At 38.5% G+C, this 26,879-nt stretch overlaps 1 protein-coding gene across 22 annotated transcripts in view; it reads left to right on the top strand.

Annotated features, from left to right (window-relative positions):
* Positions 1–26,879, top strand: part of DLG2 (discs large MAGUK scaffold protein 2) — a 2,253,656-nt gene that overhangs the window by 1,548,891 nt on the left and 677,886 nt on the right. For all 22 annotated transcript variants that reach the window (XM_051821188.3, XM_089332011.1, XM_051821160.3 and 19 more), the window contains one exon: positions 24,280–24,404. In XM_051821188.3, coding sequence (XP_051677148.1) covers positions 24,280–24,404 — 125 coding nt within the window. The remainder of the gene's footprint in view (positions 1–24,279; positions 24,405–26,879) is intronic.

The raw sequence follows: 26,879 nt of genomic DNA, 5'->3' as shown, positions 1-26,879 counted from the left end.
TCCACTGTCAGCCCCCACAAGGCTACTCTGTCCTCAGAGAGCCACGGTGTTCCCAGAGCCAGCTACTTGTTGGTGTTCTGCCTTGGCAGTTTGAGTACAGATGCCAGTGATATAGAGGGAAGGAGAGCACCTCATAGGCTTAAATGGGCACCCTGCCCCCTGCCAACCTCCAGATAAGACTCAAATGGATTTATCTCTCAGATAAAATCCCCTATTCACATGTGCATGAGCTGCAGTAGCCTGTACTCATCTGTAAAGATGATGCTTCTTGTTGGGGGCAGATGGGAAGCTGGCAATGTGCTTTCACTTCACGGGTTTAGGTGGGCACCCTGCCCTCTGTTAGCACTTCAGGCCACACTCACGTCTGTGTGGTCCGCAAGGTTCTCCCTCAGGCGGTATCACCAGTAACACTGGCTGCTGCGGTCTCCTCATTTTGCTTTAAGAACATGGTGTCTCCTGATAGTGATTCTGATCTTGGTAGAGGCAGAACAAAGGAGCACTGCCCTACTTCTCACTGCCAAGTATGGTACTGTGCAGGATTGGGGGAGAGAAAGAAGCAGGTAGGCGTCCCTGCTGCAAGCCTGGAAGTTTCTCAGACCCCAGTCACCTCCTCAGGCTGAAATAAAAGTCAGTGGGTGACTGTGGAAAGCCCTCTCAGCTGAAACTGTGAGCAAAGGTGTACAGCGATTTCCACCTACCTTGGTGAGGTCTGGTTGTAGCTTACAGCCGGCAGCTGGCTGTGTGGTGCAGCTGGCTGCAGTATATCCCTGTCCTCTCTCCTCTGGTCCCATGGATTCTTCACTGTTTTTTCAATTCTTTGCCAAAAGTTTCTGACCATCAGGTCCCTGGAAACATGGTCCTCCCTTTGTTCTTTTCATATCCCAGAGCAGCTGAAGTTAGTATAGCTGCACCCTATCCAGCCATCTTGGATACTAAATCAGATCATGTCATTCCCTTGTTTTAAGCTTTTTTGACAGAAAAAAAAACATCATGGTGTCCTACTATGTCCTCAGTGCATGATCCTGCTACCCTCTCCAAACTCATCTCTCTTCTCTTCCTCGCCACTTCATAGCTATTCTGATATTGGTTTAGTGCCTTGAACAAGTCAAGTTCTTTCTTCTCATTAGCATTGGTATATCTTGTTCTCTACTTGGAACCCTTTTAACTTGTCATTGTCTACTCATTTTTTCATTCTCCTGTTTATGTAGCCTGTCTTTCTTTCCTTGCTTGTACTGAAACATTTTGGACATTAAATTTTTTTAAATGGATTTTCATTTTATTTGAGAGAGAGACAGAATTGTCAGAGAGATCTAACATTCATTTTCATTATCTTTTTTATCACCTTCTATCTTCTTGTGAAACTTCACAGTGTCAGCCACCCTAACTGGGTCATTACTTTAATGGTTTTGCCATTACTACACTAGTTTTCTTTTGTATGGTCTATGAGCATCCTTGTTTCTCTTGCTTTCCCATCCTTTCTGATATATTACTACTTTGGGAGTCAACTACATTTGCTTCCACACATCAGCCCTAGTTTTACCAAACCAACTTTTTCCATTATTCAAGATTACTAAGCACTGTGGGAGAGAATCACATAACATGCTGAAGATGTCCCCCACAGAGCTGCTTAGCAGACCCCAACTGATCTCTAAGTATCTCTCTCTTGCCTCACAGCTGCAGTTCCAACCTTTTATTGCATTACCTAAGTCCACAGTTTCATTCTAGATCTTTCTCTCTGATGTCCTGACTTTTAAATTAAAAGGATTAAAGGTATATCTTTAACCAAAAAGTCCTTCACCTCTACCTTAAAATAACCCTGCAATTTCTTCCATCTTGAAATAACACTATATATTTACCTTTAGAAACATATCCTTATCTCAGAGAAAAGATATCCTTCCCTGTCCATAGCTGAGTTACGTGATTTCAAAAGCAAATGTTCATTTGTCCTTATTTTAGGTAAGTTCAAAAAGTATAATATGTATGTATGTGTATAGCAAGATAAATTTGTGGAAAAACATAAACAGCTGCTCAAAATGGCAATAGAAAAATAAAACTTTGATACCAGTAATAACGACAATTGGTAAGCTACTGAACTACTTCCAAATTTTTCTTCAAATAACTATTTTTTTATTTTTTTTATCTTTTATTTAATGAATATAAATTTCCAAAGTACGACATATGGATTACAATGGCTTCCCCCCAGTACCGTCCCTCCCACCCACAACCCTCCCCTTTCCTACTCCCTCTCCCCTTCCATTCACATCAAGATTCATTTTCGATTATCTTAATATACAGAAGATCAGCTTAGTATACATTAAGAAAGGATTTCAACAGTTTGCTCCCACACAGAAACATAAAGTGAAAAATAATAGATGATTTTTTTTAAAAATGATGATGAAATCAGATCAGACCTATTGTCATGTTTAATCCCAGTGAGAGTCAAGTTGGGAATTAATAATTTCTTTTTTTCTTTTTTTTTTTTTTTTACAGAAGATCAGTTTAGTATACATTAAGTAAAGATTTCAACCGTTTGCACCCCCATAGAAACACATAGTGAAATATACTGTTTGAGTACTCGTTATAGCATTAAGCCTCAATGTACAGCACATTAAGGACAGAGATCCTACATGAGGAGTAAGTGCACAGTGACTCCTGTTGTTGACTTTACAAATTGACACTCCTGTTTATGGCATCAGTAATCTCCCTATGCTCCAGTCATGAGTTTCCAAGGCTATGGAAGCCCTCTGAGTTCTCCGACTCTTATCTTGTTTAGACAAGGTCATATTCAAAGTGGAGGTTCTCTCCTCCCTTCAGAGAAAGGTACCTCCTTCTTTGAAGACCTGTTCTTTCCACTGGGATCTCACTCACAGAGATCTTTTGCCAGAGTGTCTTGGCTTTCCATGCCTGAAATACTTCATGGGCTTTTCAGTCAGATCGGAATGCCTTTAGGGCTGATTCTGAGGCCAGAGTGCTATTTAGGACATCCGCCATTCTATGAGTCTGCTGAGTATCTCACTTCACATGTTGGATCACTCTCCCCTTTATTTATTCTATCGGTTAGTGTTAGCAGGTACTAGACTTGTTTATGTGCTCCCTTTGACTCTTAGTCCTTTCATTATGATCAATTGTGAACTGAAATTGATCACTTGGAATAGTGAGATGGCATTGGTACATACCACCTTGATGGGATTAAATTGGAATCCCCTGGTATGTTTCTAACTCTACCAATTGGGGCAAGTCAGCTTGAGCATGTCCCAAATTATACATCTCTTCCCTCTCTTATTCCCACTCTTTGTTTAACAAGGATCACATTTCAGTTAATTTTCAACACTAAAGAATAACTGTGTGATAATTACAGAATTAAACCTGTCATATTAAGTAGAACAGACAAAAAACTACTAAGAGGGATAATGTATTAAGTTGTTCATTAACAGTCAGGGCTATGCTGATCAAGTCACCATTTCTCATAGTGTCCATTTCACTTCAGGAGGTTTCCTTTTTGGTGTTCAGTCAGTTGTCACCAATCAGGGAGAACATATGGTATTTGTCCCTTTGGGACTGGCTTAATTCACTCAGCATGATGTGTTCCAGATTCCTCCATTTTGTTGCAAATGACTGGATTTCGTTGTTTCTTACTGCAGTATAGTATTCTAAAGAATACATATCCCATAATTTCTTTATCCAGTCTACCGTTGATGGGCATTTAGGTTGGTTCCAGGTCTTGGCTATTGTGAATTGAGCTGCAATAAACATTAGGGTGCAGACCGCTTTTTTGTTTGTCAATTTAAATTCCTTTGGGTAAATTCCAAGGAGTGGGATGGCTGGGTCGAACGGTAGGGTTATCTTCAGGTTTCTGAGGAATCTCCAGACTGACTTCCACAGTGGCTTGACCAGTTTGCATTCCCACCAACAGTGGGTTAGTGTCCCTTTTTCCCCACATCCTCGCCAGCATCTATTGTTGTTAGATTTCTGCATGTGAGCCATTCTAACCGGGGTGAGGTGAAACCTCATTGTGGTTTTGATTTGTATTTCCCTGATTGCTAGCGACCTTGAACATTTTTTCATGTGCCTGTTGGCCATTTGGATTTCCTCTTTTGAAAAATGTCTATTGAGGTCCTTGGCCCATCTCTTAAGTGGGTTGTTTGTTTTGTTGTTGTGGAGTTTCTTGATCTCTTTGTAGATTCTGGTTATTAACCCTTTATCTGTTGCATAGTTTGCAAATATTTTTTCCCATTCTGTCGGTTGTCTCTTCACTCTCATGACTGTTTCTTTTGCAGTACAGAAACTTCTCAATTTGATGCAATCCCAATAGTTGATTTTGGCTTTGACTGCCTGTGCCTCCCGGGTCTTTTCCAGAAATTCTTTGCCTGTGCCAATATCTTGAAGGGTTTCTCCAATGTTCTCTAATAACTTAATGGTGTCAGGACGTAGATTTAGGTCTTTAATCCATGTTGAGTGGATTTTTGTGTACGGTGTAAGGTAGGGGTCTTGCTTCATGATTCTGCACGTGGAAATCCAGTTTTCCCAGCACCATTTATTGAATAGACTGTCCTTGCTCCAGGAATTGGTTTTAGATCCTTTATCAAATATAAGTTGGCTGTAGATGTTTGGGTTGATTTCTGGTGTTTCAATTCTGTTCCATTGGTCTATCCATCTGTTTCTGTACCAGTACCATGCTGTTTTGATTACAACTGCCCTGTAGTATGTCCTGAAATCTGGTATTGTGATGCCTCCGGCTTTGTTTTTGTTGTACAAGATTGCTTTAGCTATTCGAGGTCTCTTGTGCCTCCATATGAATTTCAGCACCATTTTTTCTAGATCTGAGAAGAATGCCTTTGGTATCTTGATTGGGATTGCGTTGAATCTATAAATTGCTTTTGGGAGAATGGACATTTTGATGATGTTGATTCTTCCAATCCATGAGCATGGAAGATTTTTCCATTTCTTGGTATCCTCTTCTATTTTTTTCTTTAAGATTTTGTAATTCTCAACGTAGAGATCTTTAACGTCCTTGGTTAAGTTTATTCCAAGGTATTTGATTGTTTTTGTAGCTATTGTGAATGGGATTGATCTTAGCAGTTCTTTCTCAGTCATGGCGTTGCTTGTGTATACAAAGGCTGTTGATTTTTGTGCATTGATTTTATATCCTGCCACTTTGCCAAACTCCTCTATGAGTTCCAATAGTCTCTTAGTAGAGTTCTTTGGATCCTCTAAGTACAGAATCATATCGTCTGCAAAGAGGGATAGTTTGACTTCTTCCTTCTCGATTTGTATTCCTTTGATTTCTTTTTCTTGTCTGATGTCTCTGGCTAAAACTTCCAGAACTATGTTAAATAGCAGTGGTGAGAGTGGGCATCCCTGCCTGGTGCCAGATTTCAGTGGAAATGCTTCCAACTTTTCCCCATTCAATAGGATGCTGGCTGTGTGTTTTTTATAAATTGCTTTGATTATTTGAGGAATGTTCCTTCTATACCCAATTTGCTTAGAGTTTTCATCATGAAGGGGTGTTGAATTTTAACAAATGCTTTCTCTGCATCAATTGAGATAATCATATGGTTTTTCTTTTGCAATCTGTTAATGTGGTGAATCACATTGATTGATTTGCGAATGTTGAACCATCCCTGCATACCAGGGATGAATCCCACTTGGTCTGGGTGGATGATTTTCCTGATGTGTTGTTGTACTCTATTGGCCAGAATTTTATTGAGGATTTTTGCATCTATGTTCATCAGGGATATTGGTCTGTAATTTTCTTTCAGTGCTGCATCTTTCTCTGGCTTAGGGATTAAGGTGATGCTGGCTTCATAGAAAGAATTTGGGAGGATTCCCTCTTCTTCGATTGTTCTGAATAGTTTGAGAAGAAATGGGATTAGTTCTTCTTTAAATGTCTGGTAGAATTCAGCAGTGAATCCATCTGGTCCTGGGCTTTTCTTTGTTGGGATGGCCTTTATGACTGTTTCAATTTCTGTTTCAGTTATGGGTCTATTTAGGTTTTCTATGTCTTCATGGTTCAATTTTGGTAGATTGCATGTGTCCAGGAATCTATCCATTTCTGATAGGTTTTCCTGTTTGCTGGCATACAGGTCCTTGTAGTAATTTCTGATGATTCTTTTTATTTCTGTGGTGTCTGTTGTTACGTTTCCTTTTTCATCTCTGATTTTATTGATTTGGGTCTTTTCTCTTCTTTTTTTAGTTAGTTGGGCCAATGGTGTGTCAATTTTGTTTATTTTTTCAAAAAAAAAAACAGCTTCTTGCTTGGCTGATTTTTTGTAATGTTTTTTTTGGATTCAATCCTGTTAAGTTCTTCTCTGGTTTTAATTATTTCTCTTCTCCTACTAGATTTGGGTTTCGTTTGCTGCAGTTTTTCTAGGTCCTTGAGATGCGCTGAAAGCTCATTTATTTGGTACCTTTCCAATTTCTTGATATAGGCACCTATTGCTATAAATTTGCCTCTCAATACTGCTTTTGCTGTATCCCATAAAGTTTTGATATGTTGTGTTGTTGTCTTCATTTACTTCCAGAAAGTTTTTGATTTCTCTTTTGATTTCTTGAATGACCCAGTGTTCATTCAGGAGCATGTTCTTCAGTCTCCATGTGTTTGCATACTTTCTGGGGTTTCCTGAGTTGCTAATTTCCAGCTTCATTCCGCTGTGGTCTGAGAAGCTGCATGGTATGATTCTAATTCTTTTAAATTTGCTGAGACTTGCTTTATGGCCTAGTATGTGATCAATCCTAGAGAAGGTTCCATGCACTGCTGAGAAGAATGTGAAGTCTGTAGATGTAGGGTTGAAAGTTCTGTAGATATCTGTTAGATCCATTTGGGCAATAGTGTCAATTAAATCTGCTGTTTCCTTGTTGATCTTCTGTCCGGATGATCTGTCTATTTCTGAGAGTGGAGTATTGAAGTCCCCCAGTACTATTGTATTGGAATCTAAATCTCCCTTTAAGTCCCTTAACATATCTTTTAAATAGACCAGTGCCCTGTAATTAGGTGCATATACATTTATAATAGTTACATCTTCCTGTTGAATTGAACCCTTAATCATTATATAGTGTCCCTCTTTGTCTCTCTTAACAGTTTTTGTATTAAAGTTTATTTTGTCTGATATTAATATGGCTACACCTGCTTTTTTTTGGTTTCTGTTGGCATGGAATATCTTTTTCCAACCCTTCACTTTCAGTCTGCATGCCTCTTTGTTAGAGAGATGTGTTTCTTGTAGGCAACAAATAACTGGGTTGTGTTCTGTGAGCCAGTCAGCCAAACACTGTCTTGTAACTGAAGAATTCAGACCATTAATGTTCAATGTGACTATTGATACATAGTGACTTTGCCCTGCCATTTTCCCGGAAATATTTTCTAGTATATGCTTTGAGCTTCCCATGCTCTTTTACTGGTAGGTGTTCTTCCTTTCCCTTCTTTCATATTGATGGCCGTGTTTCTGTGTTTCTGAGTGTAGCACATCTTTAAGTATCTTTTGCAGGGCCGGACGAGTGACCACAAAGTCTTTCAATTTCTGTTTGCTGAGAAAGGTGTTTATTTCACCTTCATTCACAAATGAGAGCTTGGCAGGATATAATATTCTGGGCTGGCAATTTTTCTCTCTTAGCACCTGTGCTATGTCTTGCCATTCCCTCCTAGCCTGTAGTGTTTCTGATGAGAAGTCTGCTGTGAGTCTGATTGGAGATCCTCTGAGAGTAATCTGACGTTTCTCTCTTGCACATTTTAGGATCTTTTCTTTATGTTTCACTGTGGTAAGTTTAATTACCACGTGTCGTGGTGAGGATCTCTTTTGGTCATGTTTATTGGGGGTTCTATGAGCTTCCTGTACTAGGATGTCTCTGTCCTTCTCCAAACCTGGAAAGTTCTCTGCTAGTATCTCACTAAAAAGGCCTTCTAATCCTTTCTCTCTCTCCATGCCTTCAGGAACTCCTAGAACTCGAATGTTGGTTTTTTAAATAGTATCCTGTAGATTCCCAACAATATTTTTTAGATTTCTAATTTCCTCTTCTTTTCTTTGGTTTGACTGTATGTTTTCCTGTGCTCTATCTTCTAAGTCTGATATTCTCTCTTCTGCTTCACCCATTCTGTTTTTAAGGCTTTCTAATGTGTTTGTCATTTGATCTATTGAGCTCTTCATTTCATTTTGATTTCTCTTCACTATCACACTTTCCTGTTCTACTAGTTTCTGAGTTTCATTTTGATTCTTCCTTAAAATTTCATTTTCACGAGAGAGATTTTCAATCTTGTCCAATAAGGATTTCTGTAGTTCAAGGATTTGCTTTTGAAAACTTCTAAATGTTCTTATCATAAATTTTTTGAAATCCGTATCTTGCATTTCTTCTGTCTCATCATCTTCATAATCTTGGTTTGGGGTGTTTTGTTTATTTGGAGGCATCATAGTGTCATCGTTGATCTTGTTCCCTCGATTTCTGTGTTTGTTACTTGGCATAGTTAATTCTTCTTGCGTCACTGTGCGTTTTTTTTTTTTTTTTTAATTTTATACTATGTCCGTGTTAAGTGGACTGCCTGCTGTTGGAGGAGCCTTGGAGGCCTGAGATGGGTGCGGGCTGAGAGCTCTGCTTGGTTCTTCCTGGTTAAGGGTGTGCAAAGGTGACACCCTCAGGTTATGCGTGGTAAATCTCTCTCTTTTTATTTATTTATTCTATTTATTCAGGGGGTAAGTAACACCGCATGGCACAGCTGTGCAGAATTGATGGTATTTAGCTTCTAGACTCTGGCTTCTACCCCCAGAGTCCCTTTAGGCTCCTCTGGACTCCCACTGGGTTGCCTAGGCTACTGAATTGTAGTGACTCAGTTCCTTAGCTCTCTGCTGTTGATATGTAAATCCAGAGAGGGGGCCTGCTCTTTGTCTCTTTGGAATTCTTCAAGCCTTGCAGCCCTGCAACCTTTGCAAGGTTAGGGGGAAGAGAAACCCCCCCCCCCCCCGAAGCTTTTTTTTTTTTTCCTTCTTTCAGGTAGTGAGTTTGCTGCACTTTCCGGCCCCCCTCTAGATTCTGACCCCCGTTTCCCCACCAATGTCTCGGGTTATTGAGCTCACCTCCCCTTCCAGCGCCGATGTGTGGACTCAGAGCCCTGGACGTCCCAAGTCTCCCTGCTGTTGTCTGTGTGGTATGCACTCCCCTTCGAGCACTGGCGCGCAGACCCTGCGGCTTCCGTGGCTCAGTCCCGCGGCTCGGCTTCTGCGCGGTGGGCAACCTTGTTCTCCCAGTAGGTCCTCTGATTCACAGCCACTCGATCCAGAAGAGCTTCCTCTGCAATATTTTCCTGGTTCTTTTTTTCTGAGGCTACCGTAACTCCCCTTTTATTAAACTAAATTTTCCCGGACTATCAGTGCGTGCCCTCACTATTCCGCCATCTTGGCTCCGCCCCACAAATAAATCTTTAAAAATATATTCATTCGGCCAGCGCCGCGGCTCACTAGACTAATCCTCCGCCTTGCAGCGCCGGCACACTGGGTTCTAGTCCCAATCAGGGCGCCGGATTCTGTCCTGGTCATCCCCCTTCCAGGCCAGCTCTCCGCTGTGGCCAGGGAGTGCAGTGGAGGATGGCCCGAGTACCTCTTCAAATAGCTATTATAGATAGGTCAAAGTTTAAATCCTATGTTGTATCCTACTTTCTATACCCAAAGCTATTTTGTAAAGATGTTTTCATGTTAACATAAAGACATAAACAATGCTTTTGTATCCTTTGTGTAGCTGTGTCAGATATATTTAATTCAGTACTTACAAGGGGACTCAAGGAATCTGGATGGTGGACCCCATTTTCACTCATCCCTTGTTTCTCACATATTTTCCTTCTCTCCTGTACTTTCACTTTTCCTTTCCAAGGACTTCTTTCCCTTAGCCCATAGATATGCTTAGTCCTGTCCCTGCCACCCTCTAAAATCTTTCCTCTATTTTGCCTCCTTATCAGATATTACCAAAGACCAAAACTCTTTCATACTCAGGAATAATGATCTAACTGCATTGTGTCTACTCTTTACTTCTCCAGAGCTCTTTGGTTTGTAGTAACCTGGTATTTTCTCTCCACCTATTAGTTGAACTGTTTCCACCATCTCTCATCTTGTGAAAGCATTTTCCTCTAAACAGTTACCAAGCCCCAGTGAAGTCTCTTGATGACTTCTCTACTCAGAAACTTCCAAAAACATTTCAATGGAAAAATACAGGACATGCTAAATACAACTCCTGGAAATTATAATTAAGTGAAGAAAGGAAATTATTATTTCTGGACTGAAATTTTTGTTTCAAGATATATGAGTTGTTAAATAGCATGCATGAAAACAAATTTGAGAGGAAAAGTATGTTTAGTTAATTGCAAGCAATAGTAGTTAAAACTGTTTGCATTACTTATACTTACATTCTACTAAAAGATCTGGGGTCATTCATGTTTTCGTATTGCAATGTGGTACAGAAGATGGATATTAGGAATACTTTAAATGATATCAACAGCTATTATATGTGAAAAAGTGTCACATTGTATTCCCTAATTTACTGTATGCCACTCAGTATTGACTGTCAAAAATAAAATGACTGCCAGGAAGATTCCAATGAACCTTTCTATCAAGTGGATTTTTCTCCTGGCATGTCATTCAGACAGTCCTTTATTTTAATATAAATTTATATATTTTAACAATTTTTATTAACTTTGTTTTTCCTACTAATATTTTTCACAATTCTATTACATTTTATGACTAACAGTCAAATTGTGGAGTAATAATTTTTCATCTGGGTGAAATTTACACATCAAAGAATGTATAGTTTTGTGTTTGAAAACAACATATTATTTTGTAATAGAAATTATGTCAATTAAAATAAATAAAAGTCTTTACTGAACATACATACAGAAGATATAATTCAGTATTGATGGTTCTTGGCTACTAATGAAGGAATTAGGTAGATGTTCCTGGCATGATAGGAATCAGCATTGGTAAAAGGATATATATAATTTCAGTGTTTATCAAAATAAGAATTAGACATCAAAAGGCTAAATAGCATTATTGAGGTCTCTTTATCTAGCTTCTATTTACCTCACACTTTTTCGTACTATCTCCTCATCTTTTCCCCTGAATTCAATATAGCTAGGGAATTCTTTTTACCAAGAGAAGTAAACTATGACATTATAGGTTAAAATACATTAATCCATATTTTGGTAACTAAATAAAGAAATTAGGAATGAATATATTGTCTGACATTCATTCTCCCTTGCTGCCCTCATTCTTGTAAGGACTCTTTAAATAATGATATGAATGAACTAACATTGAGTGATCATCACCCATGTGCCATGTACAGGATGCTCCTAGTGCTTTCTTCTGCCTGACAGGCCTGTGAGTAGGTGCCATTATCTCCACTTTACCCATGAGGAAACCAGGCACAGGTAAGTGATGTATCTGGTGTCAGACAGCTAACAACAAAGGAGCTGATACACAAACATAGGTCTAAATAGCCAAATTCAAGCTTTTCTAATAACCATATCACTTCAGTAGGAAGTTCAAATTTTTTCTAATACTGATAGTAGTAGTTTAATTGCTTTCCAAAAAAACAATAAAATGACTCCTTGCCATTATAATTTTTGTTTCCCAACTATCAAATTAATTTTTAACTCAGGAGAGGCAATATGATATAATGGAAATGACTTTAAATCTAAAATACACTATTTACTGGCTATATCTTTAGGTTGATTTCCTCTTCTCAGTCTGTTTTTTTTTTTTTTTGTCTGTGTGTTGTTTGTGTTTCTTTTTAATATATAAAAAGAAAATAGTCTCTACCAGATAGAGGATTATAAAAAGCATCTATCATGCTGGTGCCGCGGCTCACTAGGCTAATCCTCCGCCTTGCGGCGCCGGTGCACCGGGTTCTAGTCCCGGTCGGGGCGCCAGATTCTGTCCCGGTTGCCCCTCTTCCAGGCCAGCTCTCTGCTGTGGCCTGGGAGTGCAGTGGAGGATGGCCCAAGTGCTTGGGCCCTGCACCCCATGGGAGACCAGGATAAGTACCTGGCTCCTGCCATTGGATCAGCGCGGTGCGCCGGCCGCAGCACGCTGGCTGCGGCGGCCATTGGAGGGTGAACCAGCGGCAAAGGAAGACCTTTCTCTCTGTCTCTCTCTCTCACTGTCCACTCTGCCTGTCAAAAAATAAAAAATAAGCATCTATCAGTGTTTAGGATAGTATAATCATGCAAAAAATGTTAGTTCTATTGAGATTAATTTTAGTACTAAATACCTCCTAATGAAAATCTATTCTTGTTCTTGGGTATTTTGAACAATACTAGTATTAATTAAAATATCCATCTTCCTATAAAAACAAATAATTTTTCTTTGAATATTTTCAAAGGCAATCATACTGTAATTAAAACATCACATAATTTTTCTCTCACGTTTACATATTGAACATTTTCCATTGCTATTTTGTAATACAATAATTTTAATGGCTCTAGAATATTCCCACATTAAGATAGTTGTACCACAGCATTTTTAACAACTCTTTTATTGTATAGATATTTGTTTTCAGTTGCAAGTGTTTTTAACATTATAAAAATAATGCTTCAACAAACATTTGAACACAAATATTTTCAGACATCTGTGATATTTCTTTAGAATAAATTCCTAGAATTTAGTGGCTAGAAACTATTTTAAAGTAGAAATTAAATTCTAAATCAAGTAAATTCTTTGTTAGAATATCATGTAAACGCATATGATTATAATATCACTGTTTTCTTTTTGTAACACATTTGGGGAATAAAATTTTGAAACTCATTGGGGGAATGTCTCAGCTTCCCCTGAGACATTGTACTTATATTATTTGCAACCATCAATTAAATAGTAAAGTGCCTTTCCTTTTTGCTGATCCTTTCTCTAAGAGGAGATGGTGTACAGTACAGGACACAGGAAGTGCCATTTGGCTAGGTAATGAACTTGTGCTCCTGGGTAAGTCAGCAAATGTGGAGAATTGGCAACAGGAAGGATGAATGGTCTGTGCCAGCCACATTCATCAGGCGTGAAATCTGCCCAACTACAAGGACGTAGCAGCCCACCCAGAGCTCTGTACGAGAGCTGCCCTTACCAGCACGGCGCCTCAGATTTTCCATTTATTAGGTCAAGGATCAACACTCAGATAATTACTCACAAATTTTCAGGATCTAAGAGTGTCAGCCAGAGGTCTGCCTGTGCACATGAAGAGATTCCTGCTCAGAGGAGAGAGGAGTGAGGTCTGCTGCTGCAGCTGGCAGGCTCTGGCATGTTTGTATGATTGTCAGGGGACTGAAGTGATTGAGTCATGGAGAGGAGCAGGCAGCAATTTCATTACTGTTTTTTATCACTCCCTCTCTCCACTGGATGCTGCTGGCTGGTGGCAAAGGCCTAAAAGGGAAGGCTGGAATAGAAGAATATGGGGAAGTGGTAAGGCACTGTAAGTCATTTCCTTAGCTGAATTCAAGTGAGCCTTTCCTAAAGAACTATGGTGACTGGGCAGATCCAGCTGGTAGAGTGTTTAATTGAAACATGAAAGCTTTCAGGAATCCTTGTGACTAGAAACACAGGGAAAATTAGACTCTCTCTCTCTCTAGCACTTTTTACCATGGCCTATTGTAGATTCCCAAACCCACTCATTTTCCTCAAAGTCATTGTGAGCATAGGAGAATGTACAAGTATCTTAGGAAATGCCACAACTATCATGTAGAGAGCCTATATATTGCAATCAATTCTGAAACCACTATTTAAATATTTCAGGATTGTTAACAAAATCTGTTGAGTCATAGAATAAATACTTGAAATGCAACAGTAGTGAATTCCTTCCATCATTAAAGATTCCTGAAGTTTCCTTTTCTCTGTGTTGGCAGGAGTAGCTTTCCTATGTCTAGCAGAGTCCTAAAGGAATCTGTAAAGTCCGTCATTTAATAGATGCTTAGATCCCTCATGCCCAGTGACTAGCAAGCTACCCCTTGAGTGACAGTCCCTCCCTTGCTTCCTAAGCTGTACATCGGCAGTCTCAAAAGTTCTGTCTCATTATTTATCCTTCAGTTGAGCCAAAATTTAAAAAAAACTATTTTCCATTTTTTATTCTTGCAGCCGTGAAGAGCAAAATGCTTCTGCTAATATGTTATGTTCCTTAAAGATTGTAGGCTTCTACTGCATCCTTTCTTAGTCTTTCCCATAGAAAGACCCCCCCTCTAGCCTCAGTAGGTTTGTTTGTTCATTTCTCCTTCAGATATTTACTAACAATACATCATGCCAGACGAGGCATGAAAGAAACAAAAATTAATACTGCATGGTTCCAACATTCTATGTTTACTGTGAAGGAAATATAGAAGCAGTATAAAATGGAAAATTTATGTATAAATTTATACATACATATTTATATACATATATATGTATACATATAATACATAAAATGGAAATTCCTATGTTCATGTATTGATATTTTGGAACAGTTCATACTACCCAAAGCAATCTCTATGAAAATTCTGACGCCATTTATCATAGATAAGTCTTTGATCCATCTTGAGTTGATTTTTGTAGGTGAGAGATATGGATCTAACTTTATTTTTCTATTTATACACATCCAGTTTTGCCAGCACTATTTGTTGAAGAGATTATCTGGTCTGAGCACTTTTGTCAAATATCAGTTGGCTGCATTTATGTGGCTGGATTTCTAGGGTATTTATTCTGCTCAATTGATTCATGTGTCATGCCAGTACCATGCTGCTTTGATTACTATAGCTTTGTGATATGCTTTGAAGTCAGGTATTGTGATTCCTCCAGCTTCATCTTTCTTGTTCAGTTTACACTATCTTTTGTGATTCCATATGAATTTTAGGAATGGTTTTTCTAATTCTGTAAATAATGTCATTGGTATTTTGATTGGGATTGCATTGAATCTATATATTGTTTTAGCTAGTATGGATTTTTTATTTTTTAAGTTTTATTTATTTGTTTGAAAGGCAGAGTTACAGGCTAGGGGGTTGATGGAGACAGAGAAATCTTCCATCCACTAGTTCACTCCCTAAATGATGACAATGGCCCTGGAGCTGGGCCAATACGAAGCCAGTAGCCAGGAGTTTTTGTGGGTCTCTCACATGGATGTAAGGGACCAAGTACTTAGACCATCTTCTGTTGCTTTCCCAGGAAGACTTACAGGGAGCTGGATCAGAAGTGGAGCAGCCAGGACTCGAACCCATGCCCATATGCAGGTGGCAGCTTTACCTGATACACTATAGTGCCACCCCAATATAGGCATTTGAATGATATTGATTCTCTGATCCATGAACAAGGAATATCTTTCACCTCTTTTGTCCTTAATGATTTCTTTCATCAAATTTTAAAAAGTTTTATTAGTTTAAAGGGTACACATTTTATGCATTCCATAGGTATAGTTCTTTTTTTTAAGATTTATCTGACATTTGAAAGGCAGAGTTACAGAGAGGGAGGAAAGGTGGAAGGGAGGAAGAAAGAGAGAGAAAGAGAGAATCTTCCATCCACTGGTTCACTCCCCAAATGGCTGCAACGGCTGGAACTGCGCCCTTCCAAAGGCAGGAGCCAGGAGCTTCTTCCAGATCTTTCATATGGGCACAGGGGCCCAAGGACTTGGAGCCATCTTCTGCTGCTTTCTCAGGCCATGGCAGAGAGCTGGATCAGAAGTGGAGCAGCCGAGGCTTGAACCAGCACCCATATGGGATATCAGCACAACAGGCGACAACTTAGCTCGCTACACCACAGTGCCAACCCCATAGATACAGTTCTAAGAAGAGAATCACACTTCCCTCATTCCCCTGCTCCACCCCAGTCCCCATCTCTCCCTCCCCTTTCTTCATCAGTTTTTCAGTTTTTGCAAAGACATAATGTTAATCCACTCTACATTCACAGGTTTTATTTGCCACTAATCGTAATATTCAATGAGTAAAAGCAGGAAGACCACAATTTGACAGGAGTATTAAATGCAAGCTAAAACTGACAATCATATCCAAAAGTGACCATTTCATGCATATGCATTTTTTATTCTATATTAGCTGCCACTTATCAGAGAAAATGTGTGATATTTGTCTTTTAAGGATTGGTTTATTTCACTAAACATAATGGTTTCCAGTTGCATCCATTTTGTTGCAAAAGATAGATTTCATTCTTTTTATGGCTGAATAGTATTCCATAGTGTATATATATGACATTTTCTTTATATAGTCCTCAGTTGATTGGACATGTGGTTTGATCCCGTATCTAGGCTATTGTGAACTGAATGGCAATAAACATGGGGTAAAAATAACTCTTTCAAAAAAAAACCTCTTTATCCTTACTTAAGGTATACTAAGCTGATCTTCTGTATATTAAGATAATCGAAAATGAATCTTGATGTGAATGGAAGGGGAGAGGGAGTGGGAAAGGGGAGGGTTGTGGGTGGGAGGGACGGTATGGGGGGGAAGCCATTGTAATCCATAAGTCGTACTTTGGAAATTTATATACATTAAATAAAAGTTAAAAAAAAACCTCTTTTATATGTTGATTTCATTTACTTTGAGTAAATTCCCAGGAGTGAGATGGCTGGTTCATATGGTATGTCTATTTTCAGATACCTGAGGAATCTTCATACTATTTTCCATAATGGTTGTACTAGTTTACATTCCCACCAACAGTGGATTAGGTGCCTTTCCCCCCATATCCTCACCAGCATATTTTGTTTTTCAATTTTTGGATGATAGCCATCCTAACTGGAGTGAGGTGAAACATCATTGTGTCTTTTATTTACATTTTCCTGATTGCTAGTGATCATGAGCATTTTTAATGTGTCTTTTGGCCATTTGTGTTTTATCCTTTGAAAAATACCTATTCATGACTTGAACATTTCTTGACTGGATTTTTTTTTTATTTTTGAGTTTCTTGGCTCTTTGTAGATTCTGGATATTAATACTGTATCAGTTGCATAGTTTTGCAAATATTTTCTCCCATTCTTTCAGTTGCCTCTTCACTTTGTTGAGTGTTTCCTTTGCAGTGCATAATCTTCTTAGCTTGATATAATCCCATTTGTCCATTTTTCTTTGATTGCCTGTGCTTCTGGGATATTTTTCCAAGAAATCTTTGCCTATGCCAATGTCTTGAAGATTTTATTCAGTACTTGACTCTAGTAATTTGATGGTATCAGGCTTTAGATTTAGATCCTTGATCCATTTTGTGTTGATTTTTGTGTAAGGTATAAGGTAGAGTTCTTGTTACATGCCTCTGCATGTGGAGATTCAATTTTCCCAGCACCAGTTGTTGAAGACTATTCTTTCTCCAGGGATTGAGTTCAGTTTATTGGTCAAAGATTTGTTGGTTGTAGATGCATGGATTAATTTCAGGGCTTTCTATTTTGTTCCATTGGTCTATATGTCAATTTTTGTACCAATACCAGACTGATTATAGCTGCCTGCAGTATGTCTTAAAGTTTGGCATTGTGAAGCCTCCAGCTGAGTTTTTATTTTTAAGATTGCTTTAGCTATTTTGAGTCTCTTGTGTTTCCATACAAATTTTAACGTGTTTTTCCTAGATATGTGAATGATGTCATTGGTATTTTGATTGGGATCACATTGACCAATCTGTTAGTTAACAAGAAATATGTTTACATTTGTATATCATTTCTATTTTTTAATATTTTGTAATTTTAATCATAGAGATCTTTGACATCCTTGGATAAATTTAATCCAAGGTATTTAATTTCTTTCTAGTTTTATGAGTGGTACTGATCTTATATGTTTTTTTCTAAACCATGGAATTGTCTGTATATACAAAGACTGTTGAGTTTTGTGTGTTAATTTTACAGCCTGCAACTATACCAAGCACTCTTCTAAGTTCCAATAGTCTCTTAGTGGAGTCTTTTGGTTCCCCCATATATCAAATCCTGTCATGAGTAAAAAGGTATAACTTGACTTACTCATTTTCAATTTGTATTCCTTTGCTTTCTTTTTTGCCTAATGCCTCTGGCTAAAACTTCCAGAATTATATTGAATAGCAATGGTGAAAGTGGGCATCCCTGTCTTGCTCTTGATCTTCATGGAAATACTTACAACTTTTCCCTGTTCAGTAAGATGCTGGCTGTGGTTTTACCATGTTACCCTAATTTTGTTGAGATACGTTCCTTCTATACTCAATTTACCTAAGATTTTTATTATGAAAGGATGTTGTATTTTATCAAATGCTTTCTTTGCATCTGTTGAGATAATCATATGGTTTTTATTCTTCAATTTGTTAATTGACATGTCACATTTATTGATTTGTGTATGTTGCATACATGTATGCATCCTTGCATACAGATATAAATCCCCTTTGGTCTATGTGAATGGTCTTTCTGATGTGATGTGCTGTTGAAATTTTTTAAAGATTTATTTATTTATTTGAAAGTCAGAGTTACACAGAGAGAGAAGGAAAGGCAAAGAGAGAGAGAGGTCTTTCATCTGCTGATTCGCTCCCCAATTGGCCACAACAGCTGGAGCTGCGCTGATCCAAAGCCAGAAGCCAGGATCTTATTTCAGGTCTCCCACATGGGTGCAGGGGCCCAAGCACTTGGGCCATCTTCCCCTGCTTTCCCATGCCATAGCAGAGAACTGGATCAGAAGTGGAGCAGCTAGTTCTCAAACCGGTGCCATATGGGATGCTGACACTGCAGGCAGCAGCTTTACTTGCTACGTGCTGTTGTATTTGATAGCTAGTATTGTGTTGAGGATCTTTGCATCAATGTTCATCAATGATATTGGTCTGTATTTCTATTTCTTTGTTATATCTTTTTCTAGTTTGGAATTAAGGTGATGCTGGCCTCATAGAAGGAATTTGAGAGAATTTCCTGCCTTTAATTTGCTTTGAATGGTTTGAGAAGAATTGGAATTAGTTCTTTCAAAGTATGTTAGATCAGATTGACGTCATCCAGTCCTGAGCTTTTCTTTGCTAGGAGAATATTTTTCTTATTCAGTCTCTGTCTAGGTTATTGGCCTGCTTGACAATTTTTATTGTAAAAATCTTTCACATCTTTAGTTAAAATTATTCCTTAGTATTTGATTTTTTTGTGTGGCTCTTGTGAATTGAATTTCTTTCCTGATTTCTCTTTCTGTGAGTTCATCATTAACATAAAAAAGCTACTTTTTCATGCTTATTTTTTAATCTGCCACTTTACTGAATCATCTTATCAATTCCTACAGCTCAGCTTTTTGGTGGAGTGTTTAGGTTTTTCCATGTATAGCATCATGTAATCTGCAAACAGAGATAATTTGACTTTCTAATTTCCAATTTTGATGCCCTTAATTTCTTTTTCCTCCCTAGTTATTGCTAAAACTTCTAGTGCTATATTTATTAAGAATTGCAAAAATAACCATCCTTGTTTTGTTATAGTTTTGAGGAGAAATTTTAGCATTTGATATTGTATAATATTGGATGCTGGTTTGTCATATATAGTCTTTATAATTTTGAGGAATGTTCCTTCCATACCTAATTTGTGGAGGGTTTTTATTATGAAAGAGTGTTGAATCTTTTTTTCTTTTCTTTTCTTTTTTTTTTTTTTTGCCAGGCACAGTTAGACAGTGAGAGAGAGAGACAGAGAGAAAGGTCTCCCTTCCGTTGGTTCACTCCCCTAATGGCCACCACGGCCAGCATTGCGCCGATCCGAAGCCAGGAGCCAGGTAATTCCTCCTGGTCTCCCATGTGGGTGCAGGGACCCAAGCACTTGGGCCATCCTCCACTGCCCTCCTGGGCCACAGCAAAGAGCTTGACTGGAAGAGGAGCAACCAGGACTGGTACCCAGCACCCCAACCGGGACTAGAACCCAGGGTGCCGGCGCTGCAAGCGGAGGATTAGCCAAGTGAGCCACTGCGCCAGCCAAGAGTCTTGAATCTTATCAAATGCTTTTTCTACATCTATTGAGATAACCAATATAGTTTTTGCTGTTCATTCTATTGATGTGATTTATGACTTTTATTGATTTGTGAATGTTGAACCAATCTGTATTCCTGGAATATATCCCACTTGATCATGATGTATGATCTTTTTGATGTGGATTTGGACTCGATTTGCTAGTTTCTTGTTGAGAATGTTTTGGTCTATGTTCATTAAAGATATAGATTTATAGTTTTCTTTTCATGTCTTATCCTTGGGTGTGATATCAAAGTGATGCTGGCCTCATAAATGAGTTCAGCAGACTTCCATCCCATTCAATATTTTGGAATAGTTTGAAGAATATGGTTACTTTCTCTTTGAATGTTTTTGTTGAATTCAGTAGGAATGCCATCAGGCCCCAGATTTTTCCCTGATGGAAGACTTTTGATCACTCCTTCAAATTCACTGCTTGTTATGGATCTGTTTAGGTTGTCTATATCTTCTTGATTTAATCTTTTTAAAAGGAAAAGTTTCTTTTGTGATAACCGGGATAGAACTGCCAAACATTATGCTAAGTGAAATAAATGAAACACAGAAAGATAATTATCACATGTTCTTAATCATATGTGGAATTTAAAACAATTAAATTAATAAAATTGAAGAGAGTTGTACTTAACAGATGCTAAGAGATGAGGCGAATAGGGAGATGATAGTGAGTACAAAGCCTCATTTAGACAGGAGGAATATTTGATTTTTTTAATAATTATAAAACATGGGCTGGCGCCGCGGCTCACTAGGCTAATCCTCTACCTTCTGGTGCCGGCACACCGGGTTCTAGTCCCAGTCGGGGCGCTGGATTCTGTCCCAGTTGCCCCTCTTCCAGGACAGCTCTCTGCTGTGGCCCGGGAGTGCAGTGGAGGATGGCCCAAGTCCTTGGGCCCTGCACCCCATGGGAGATCAGGATAAGTACCTGGCTCCTGGCTTCGGATCAGCACGGTGTGCTGGCCACAGCGCCAGCCGCGGCGGCCATTGGAGGGTGAACCAACAGCAAAGGAAGACCTTTCTCTCTGTCTCTCTCTCTCACTGTCCACTCTGCCTGTCAAAAAAAAATATAAAACATGGTGAATATAAAAAATAAAGGATTGCTGTACATTTCAAAATCACTGAGTGAATTTCTAATATTCATCATAATAATAGTAAACATTTGGTTGATACGTTAATTAGCTTAATTTAAGCTATCTACATTGCATTCAAAAATTTTGATCCCACTTTTATCCCATAAATATATACAACTATATCTTACCAATACATAATAAAATAAAAATTAATAAAAACTTACTTGGAATCAATGCCCTCTGAGCCATACTTTAGAAAACACGAAGATGGCAATATGAGAAACTTCTGGATGAGAAAACAGCACTAGTAAAGGCCAAGAGATTAGTGTAGTGTGGATTATGCGGGAAAACCCAGCAGTTCAGTTACTATTCTAAGGGCTAAAGTATGAAGATAAAAATAAAAACAAAGGTAAGAGCTAGATCATGAGTATTATTGTCCAAAATAAAGTTTCGTGTACCTTCTACAAATATATTGATATTATTAGGAGAAAGCATTTGGGTATCTCCAAATCTCCTTTTTGCTTCCTTCTCCACCTCTATTATGAAGAAATTATTACCCCTGAGGTGCCAACTCTGGTCAGACTAGGATATTTGTTCTCCAGTTGACAATCTTGGAGCCAGACAAAGCCTTTCTTTCCCAGACCTCTGAATCTTTGAAGAGCTATCTCATGAGTCATCTAAATGCTATCTTAGTGGCTACATATGAGACAATGTAGTTGAAGTTACACAGCACCTGAAATGTGTGGATCACCAGATGCTATGCTAACACTGCTACTCTTAACTATACTTTGAATTCTGGGAAGGCAGAAATTATCTGGTTTTAATCTCTGTAGCCTTAGATTACAGTTAGTCACATATGAGATATTCAATAAATACTGATACAGTGGTTGGATGCCAATAGGCACTTACAATCCATATTGGATTCCTATACACCCTACACTTATGAGCCTCATGATAAAGATTCATTCTCTCTAATTTTTCTTGCTTTCTTTGTTCAAATCTTACTGTCTTTTCTTAGATCTGGCATGCTCTTTAGTTCCTCCCTCTGTGTCACTATTTTTAGTTCCTCCTCTTAGCCATTCTGAAACTCTGTACTTCCCCTGCATATGTCTTATAAGCTTACATTGTAAACTCCAGAGATTAGTCTAGTGCCTGGCAGAGAGCTAGTGCTTAATAAAATTAAATAAATTCATAATTATATTCTACTGATAAGTAACATATCTGTTCAATTTTTTCAAAGAACAAATAGAATTAAAGAAACTGTAGTAAGTATAAAGACATGGAATTTTAGTTAGTGTGGCTGAACTATGAATTTCAATATAAATGTGCAAATGTGAAAACACGATACTAGAATTTAGCTATATTATTTCAGTCAGTAAAACCTACTAAACATTACTCTGAAATTTGCAACAGTATTACTATTGAGTTACAGCTGATCCTATCTTGACATTGAACTATTTTGACTAATCGAATGTCCTAATCAATTTCTCTGGGCTAACTACTGAATTATCAGTCCTCATCTATTTTATTTTAAAGATTTTATTTATTTTGTTTGAGAGTTAGAGTTACAGGCAATAAGAGGGAGAGACAGGGAGAAAGGTCTTCCATCTGCTGGTTCACTCCCCAGACGGCTGCAATGGCCAGAGCTGCGCCCATCCGAAGCCAGGAGCCAGGAGCTTCCTCCCAGTCTCCCATGTAGGTACAGGGGCCCAAGGACTTGAGCCATCTTCTACTGCTCTCCCAGGCCATTGCAAAGAGCTGAACTGGAATTGGAGCAGCTGAGACTAGAACCGACACCCATATGGGATGCCAGCACCACAGGCAGAGGGTTAACCTACTGCTCCACGGCGCCAGCCCAGTCCTCATCTGTTCTTCTCCCACAAACAGACCTAATCAGGTGGTCATAAATTTATATTGCTATATTTATTGTAAGAATATATAGAAAAATCAAATATCCATTCACAGGGGACTAGTTAAAATAAATGATGGCATATGATCTTGATGGATTATTATTTAAACATTTAAGATAGACAATTATAAATACTGTCTAGCTATACAGAAATAACTTAAAATGTAATGTGAATTGAAACAAAATCAGAACACAAATCTGGAAGCCTAATGTAGCCATGGAAATGGTGATTAAAAGAGAATATGGAAATAAGAAATAAGTAAGATGGTTTGTGAAATTTGAGGGTATTCTTAATTATACCTTAGGTACAAATTTTAGAATGGCATATGAGGCTGGCGCCGCGGCTCACTAGGTTAATCCTCCACCTTGTGGCGCTGGCACACCGGGTTCTAGTCCCAGTCAGGGCGCCGGATTCTGTCCCGGTTGCCCCTCTTCCAGGCCAGCTCTCTGCTGTGGCCAGGGAAGTGCAGTGGAGGATGACCCAAGTCCTTGGGCCCTGCACCCCATGGGAGATCAGGAGAAGCACCTGGCTCCTGCCATCGGATCAGTGTAGTGCGCCGGCTGCAGCGTGGGGGCCACTGGAGGGTGAACCAACAGCAAAGGAAGACCTTTCTCTCTGTCTCTCTCTCTCACTGTCCACTCTGCCTGTCAAAAAAAACCAAAAACCAAAAACAACAACAACAACAAAAAAAAAACAAACAAAAAAAAGAATGGCATATGTACATTGGATGTCAATTACTATAATCCACAGTAGCAAATATGAAAACTTTGGTAGAATATAAACTACTCAGATTCATATGCTGAAAGCAGTATTGTATTCTTGTCTATTGCTACTGCAAATGAAAGCCCGTTTGTTGTTGAAATGTAACTCATTTGTATTATAATTCTAGAGAGGGACCCTGCTTTCTGAAGTGAAAGTTCCTTCATACATAGGAACACATTTATCTGATGGATAAGTGACATTAGAACAAGAATACCAGAAATTACAAAATGAGAACACCCAGATTTCTCCATTCTATCTAATCGAATATTTTCATGTAAAATCTCTTCACATTCTTTCTCATGTGAATGTATTATTTTTACAATTGACATTCAAATGACTTTTGGAACTTGTTTATATTATGCAATGTATAAAGTTTTATTTCCTAATTCACAATGATCATTCCTTATTGCAGCATAGATGGAAAAAATATTAAAAGCAAAAATGTAATGCCCTATAATTCTTGCACTGCAAGGACAAACTTGAGTCTTTTTCCTGACCTTCCTTTGTCTGCTGACCATGTGCTTTATGGCTTTGCATACAAGACTGTTATCACCTGATTTCCATTTGAGTTGTAATGTGATAACACAGAGTCCAAGGGGAACTGGGTTTTAGGTGACAGACACATCATTTAATGTCTTCCTATTGTTTCTTCAGGGAAATTCTGGTCTGGGATTCAGTATTGCTGGAGGGACAGATAATCCCCACATTGGAGATGACCCTGGCATATTTATTACGAAGATTATACCAGGAGGTGCTGCAGCGGAAGATGGCAGACTCAGGTAAAGATATGAAACAGCAGAATCATTTGGACAGCAAATCTACTTCATCAATGATATACATTTGTATCTTGGGAGAATAATTCTATAAAAGTTTTGTGCTTGAAATAGAAGGTTATCAAAGCAAGCTTTCTGTTATGCCTGTGTAGATATTTTTGCTATTTATTGCATTTCATCTAGTGTTTAACCTGTATTTGTCAACAGCTGCCACATTGAACATTGGTCACATTTTTTAAGCACAATGTTTGGAGGGAAAAAAACTGAAAAGGAGCTAACAATCAGCCAGAGGATGGGGACAAAACTCATTAAAAGGCAGGATTTGAAATGCTGTCTATCCCGCCCAGCTGGCTCATGGTAAAGCAAAAATTCACCAGACAGATGTGATTGGCGATTTCTCCTTTCTATTCTCATGAGAAACCAAAACTCAGATCGGTAGAATCACTACTTCCTTAATATTCTTGTGATAAAACTGGAAGGGTCAGGAGTGGGATTCGGCACCTTTATTTTGCTAATGGTAACTTTTGGAAAGAAGCAAATATTTTACCCCCTCTGAAAGAGATTTCCCCATTGCATCTTTCTGACCACGATTGGCCTAACTGCCTAGAAGCCTGTCTGCCTCCTTACTATAAAAGGGTTGCTGCGTGAGCCAGGCCTCTTCCTTAATTTTGAGAAAGAAGAGTCTCCCACATGGGGCAGTTAGTTGATAATACAAAATATTTTCAGAGATCAAAATGCTAAAAGCCGTTGTGGTTTGGAAAACTTCAGATCTCCTTGCAGAGAACAACTTATCCTCCTGTTATGTTAGCACACCCCTCAGGCCAAACAGAAAGATAGACAGGTACATAGGTAGATAGGTAGAACTCCATAAATTATTGATGAATGAATTTTTTAATGATTAAAGTGGAGAAGGGGAAGGAGGGAAAATTCATTGATTGAGGGAGGGTAGTGAATGTATGTTAAAGGAAAATTATTTATGGTAAACAAAGACTATAAGCAAGACTTTATTTAAGAAAGATGATTACGATGAGGGTTATGCAATAAGGGAGAAAGATTGGGCTTAACTTTGAATAAAAATAAGGACAAGTAGGGATAGATAGCATGAATGAGGAAGAGTTCAGTGGATGAAAAATCACTAAAAGAAACCATCAGGGTAAGGGAAATTCTGGCTAAAGGAAGCAGACAGTATTCTTATTGAAGGCAGGCCTGAGTGATAAGATATTCAGAGTGGAGGATGACAAATCTAATGAAAACCAAAGGTGAGGCATTTTACATAAGCTGACTCAGCAGGATTCTTGTGAAAAATGGACCAAATAGGCCAAAGGCAGAACCCAAGGTCAAGGCCTAGTTAATAGAGCTCAGAGGAGCCTGACTCAAGTTTGGTCAAGGAGAGTTTCTATAGGTGGCACAAGCACATTCTTGTAGGTAAGAATGAATTTAGCTAGCATAGAGTCACTTCAAGAAATGTGACTTAAGTAGCACACATGTAAGCCTTTCTCCGTCCATTTTTTGATTAACCATAAATACGGCAGTTTGTTATTTTTCTTATAAAGGAACCAAAGATACTGTTGTTCCCTATCCAATTGTTCTAATACAGTGATTACTTTTGAGGGATCCATCTTTGTAGCTTGTGGAGAAAAACCACATTTATTTCCCAGGTACATCTGCATTTCCTACCTACAAGATAAGATACTTCCATGGGGAAACACATTTTTTGACAATAGAATTCCTAAGCAAAATTGACTAATTTCTGAGGGGCAAAATATCTATGCTGAATAGTTATTAGCTATATAGTTGAGCATGATGGAGTGGGTATTTAAATTAGGTTCTTGCCACTCAAGTCAAGAACCTGGATTGCAGCCCTGGCTTCTGGTTCTGGCCCCACCACTGTGGGCATTTGTCAGTGAGTCCTCTGTTTCTCCATGTTTCTCTCTCTCTTTCTCCCTCCCCTCTCTTATTCTCTCTCTCTCCTCCTCTTTCTCTCTCTCTCTCTCTCTCCTGCTCAAATAAATAAAAAATACCTTAAAAAGGATTAAAAGTGTCAATTTTAAGAATGCCACCATTCTTTGCCTACAAGCATGAAAGGCAATCCCATGTCTACAGCTTTAAAGGGATGTTCTTCTGTGCTGGAGCCTTGACTCAAAGATTGTAAAGAGAATAATTATAATGAAAGAATAACACTGATTCAGTTTTTTTATGTGTGGGGAATTATGCTTAGATGGGTAAAGTTTTAAATATAGATGTAATTACAAACACACACACTCACACACACATACACATACATAACACAATCCCCTTTATATTTATAGTAGCCACATGAGGTAGATATTATTACTACTGTGGCCATAGTAATATGTGTTTAGGAAACTAATAAGTCAGTGTAAGGTCACCTAGCTAACTTTCTCTATATTAAAAGCACAGTCCAGGATGTCACTAACATACTCTAAACCTTCATCTAGTGGTAGAATCCACTATATCATA

Source organism: Oryctolagus cuniculus, chromosome 1, assembly GCF_051225735.1.
Source record: "Oryctolagus cuniculus isolate XC-2025 breed Fujian yellow rabbit chromosome 1, ASM5122573v1, whole genome shotgun sequence".
NCBI classification, from domain to species: Eukaryota; Metazoa; Chordata; class Mammalia; order Lagomorpha; family Leporidae; genus Oryctolagus; species Oryctolagus cuniculus.
Note: the sequence above shows the minus strand (reverse complement) of the source record. Positions and strands in the feature narration are given on the sequence as shown.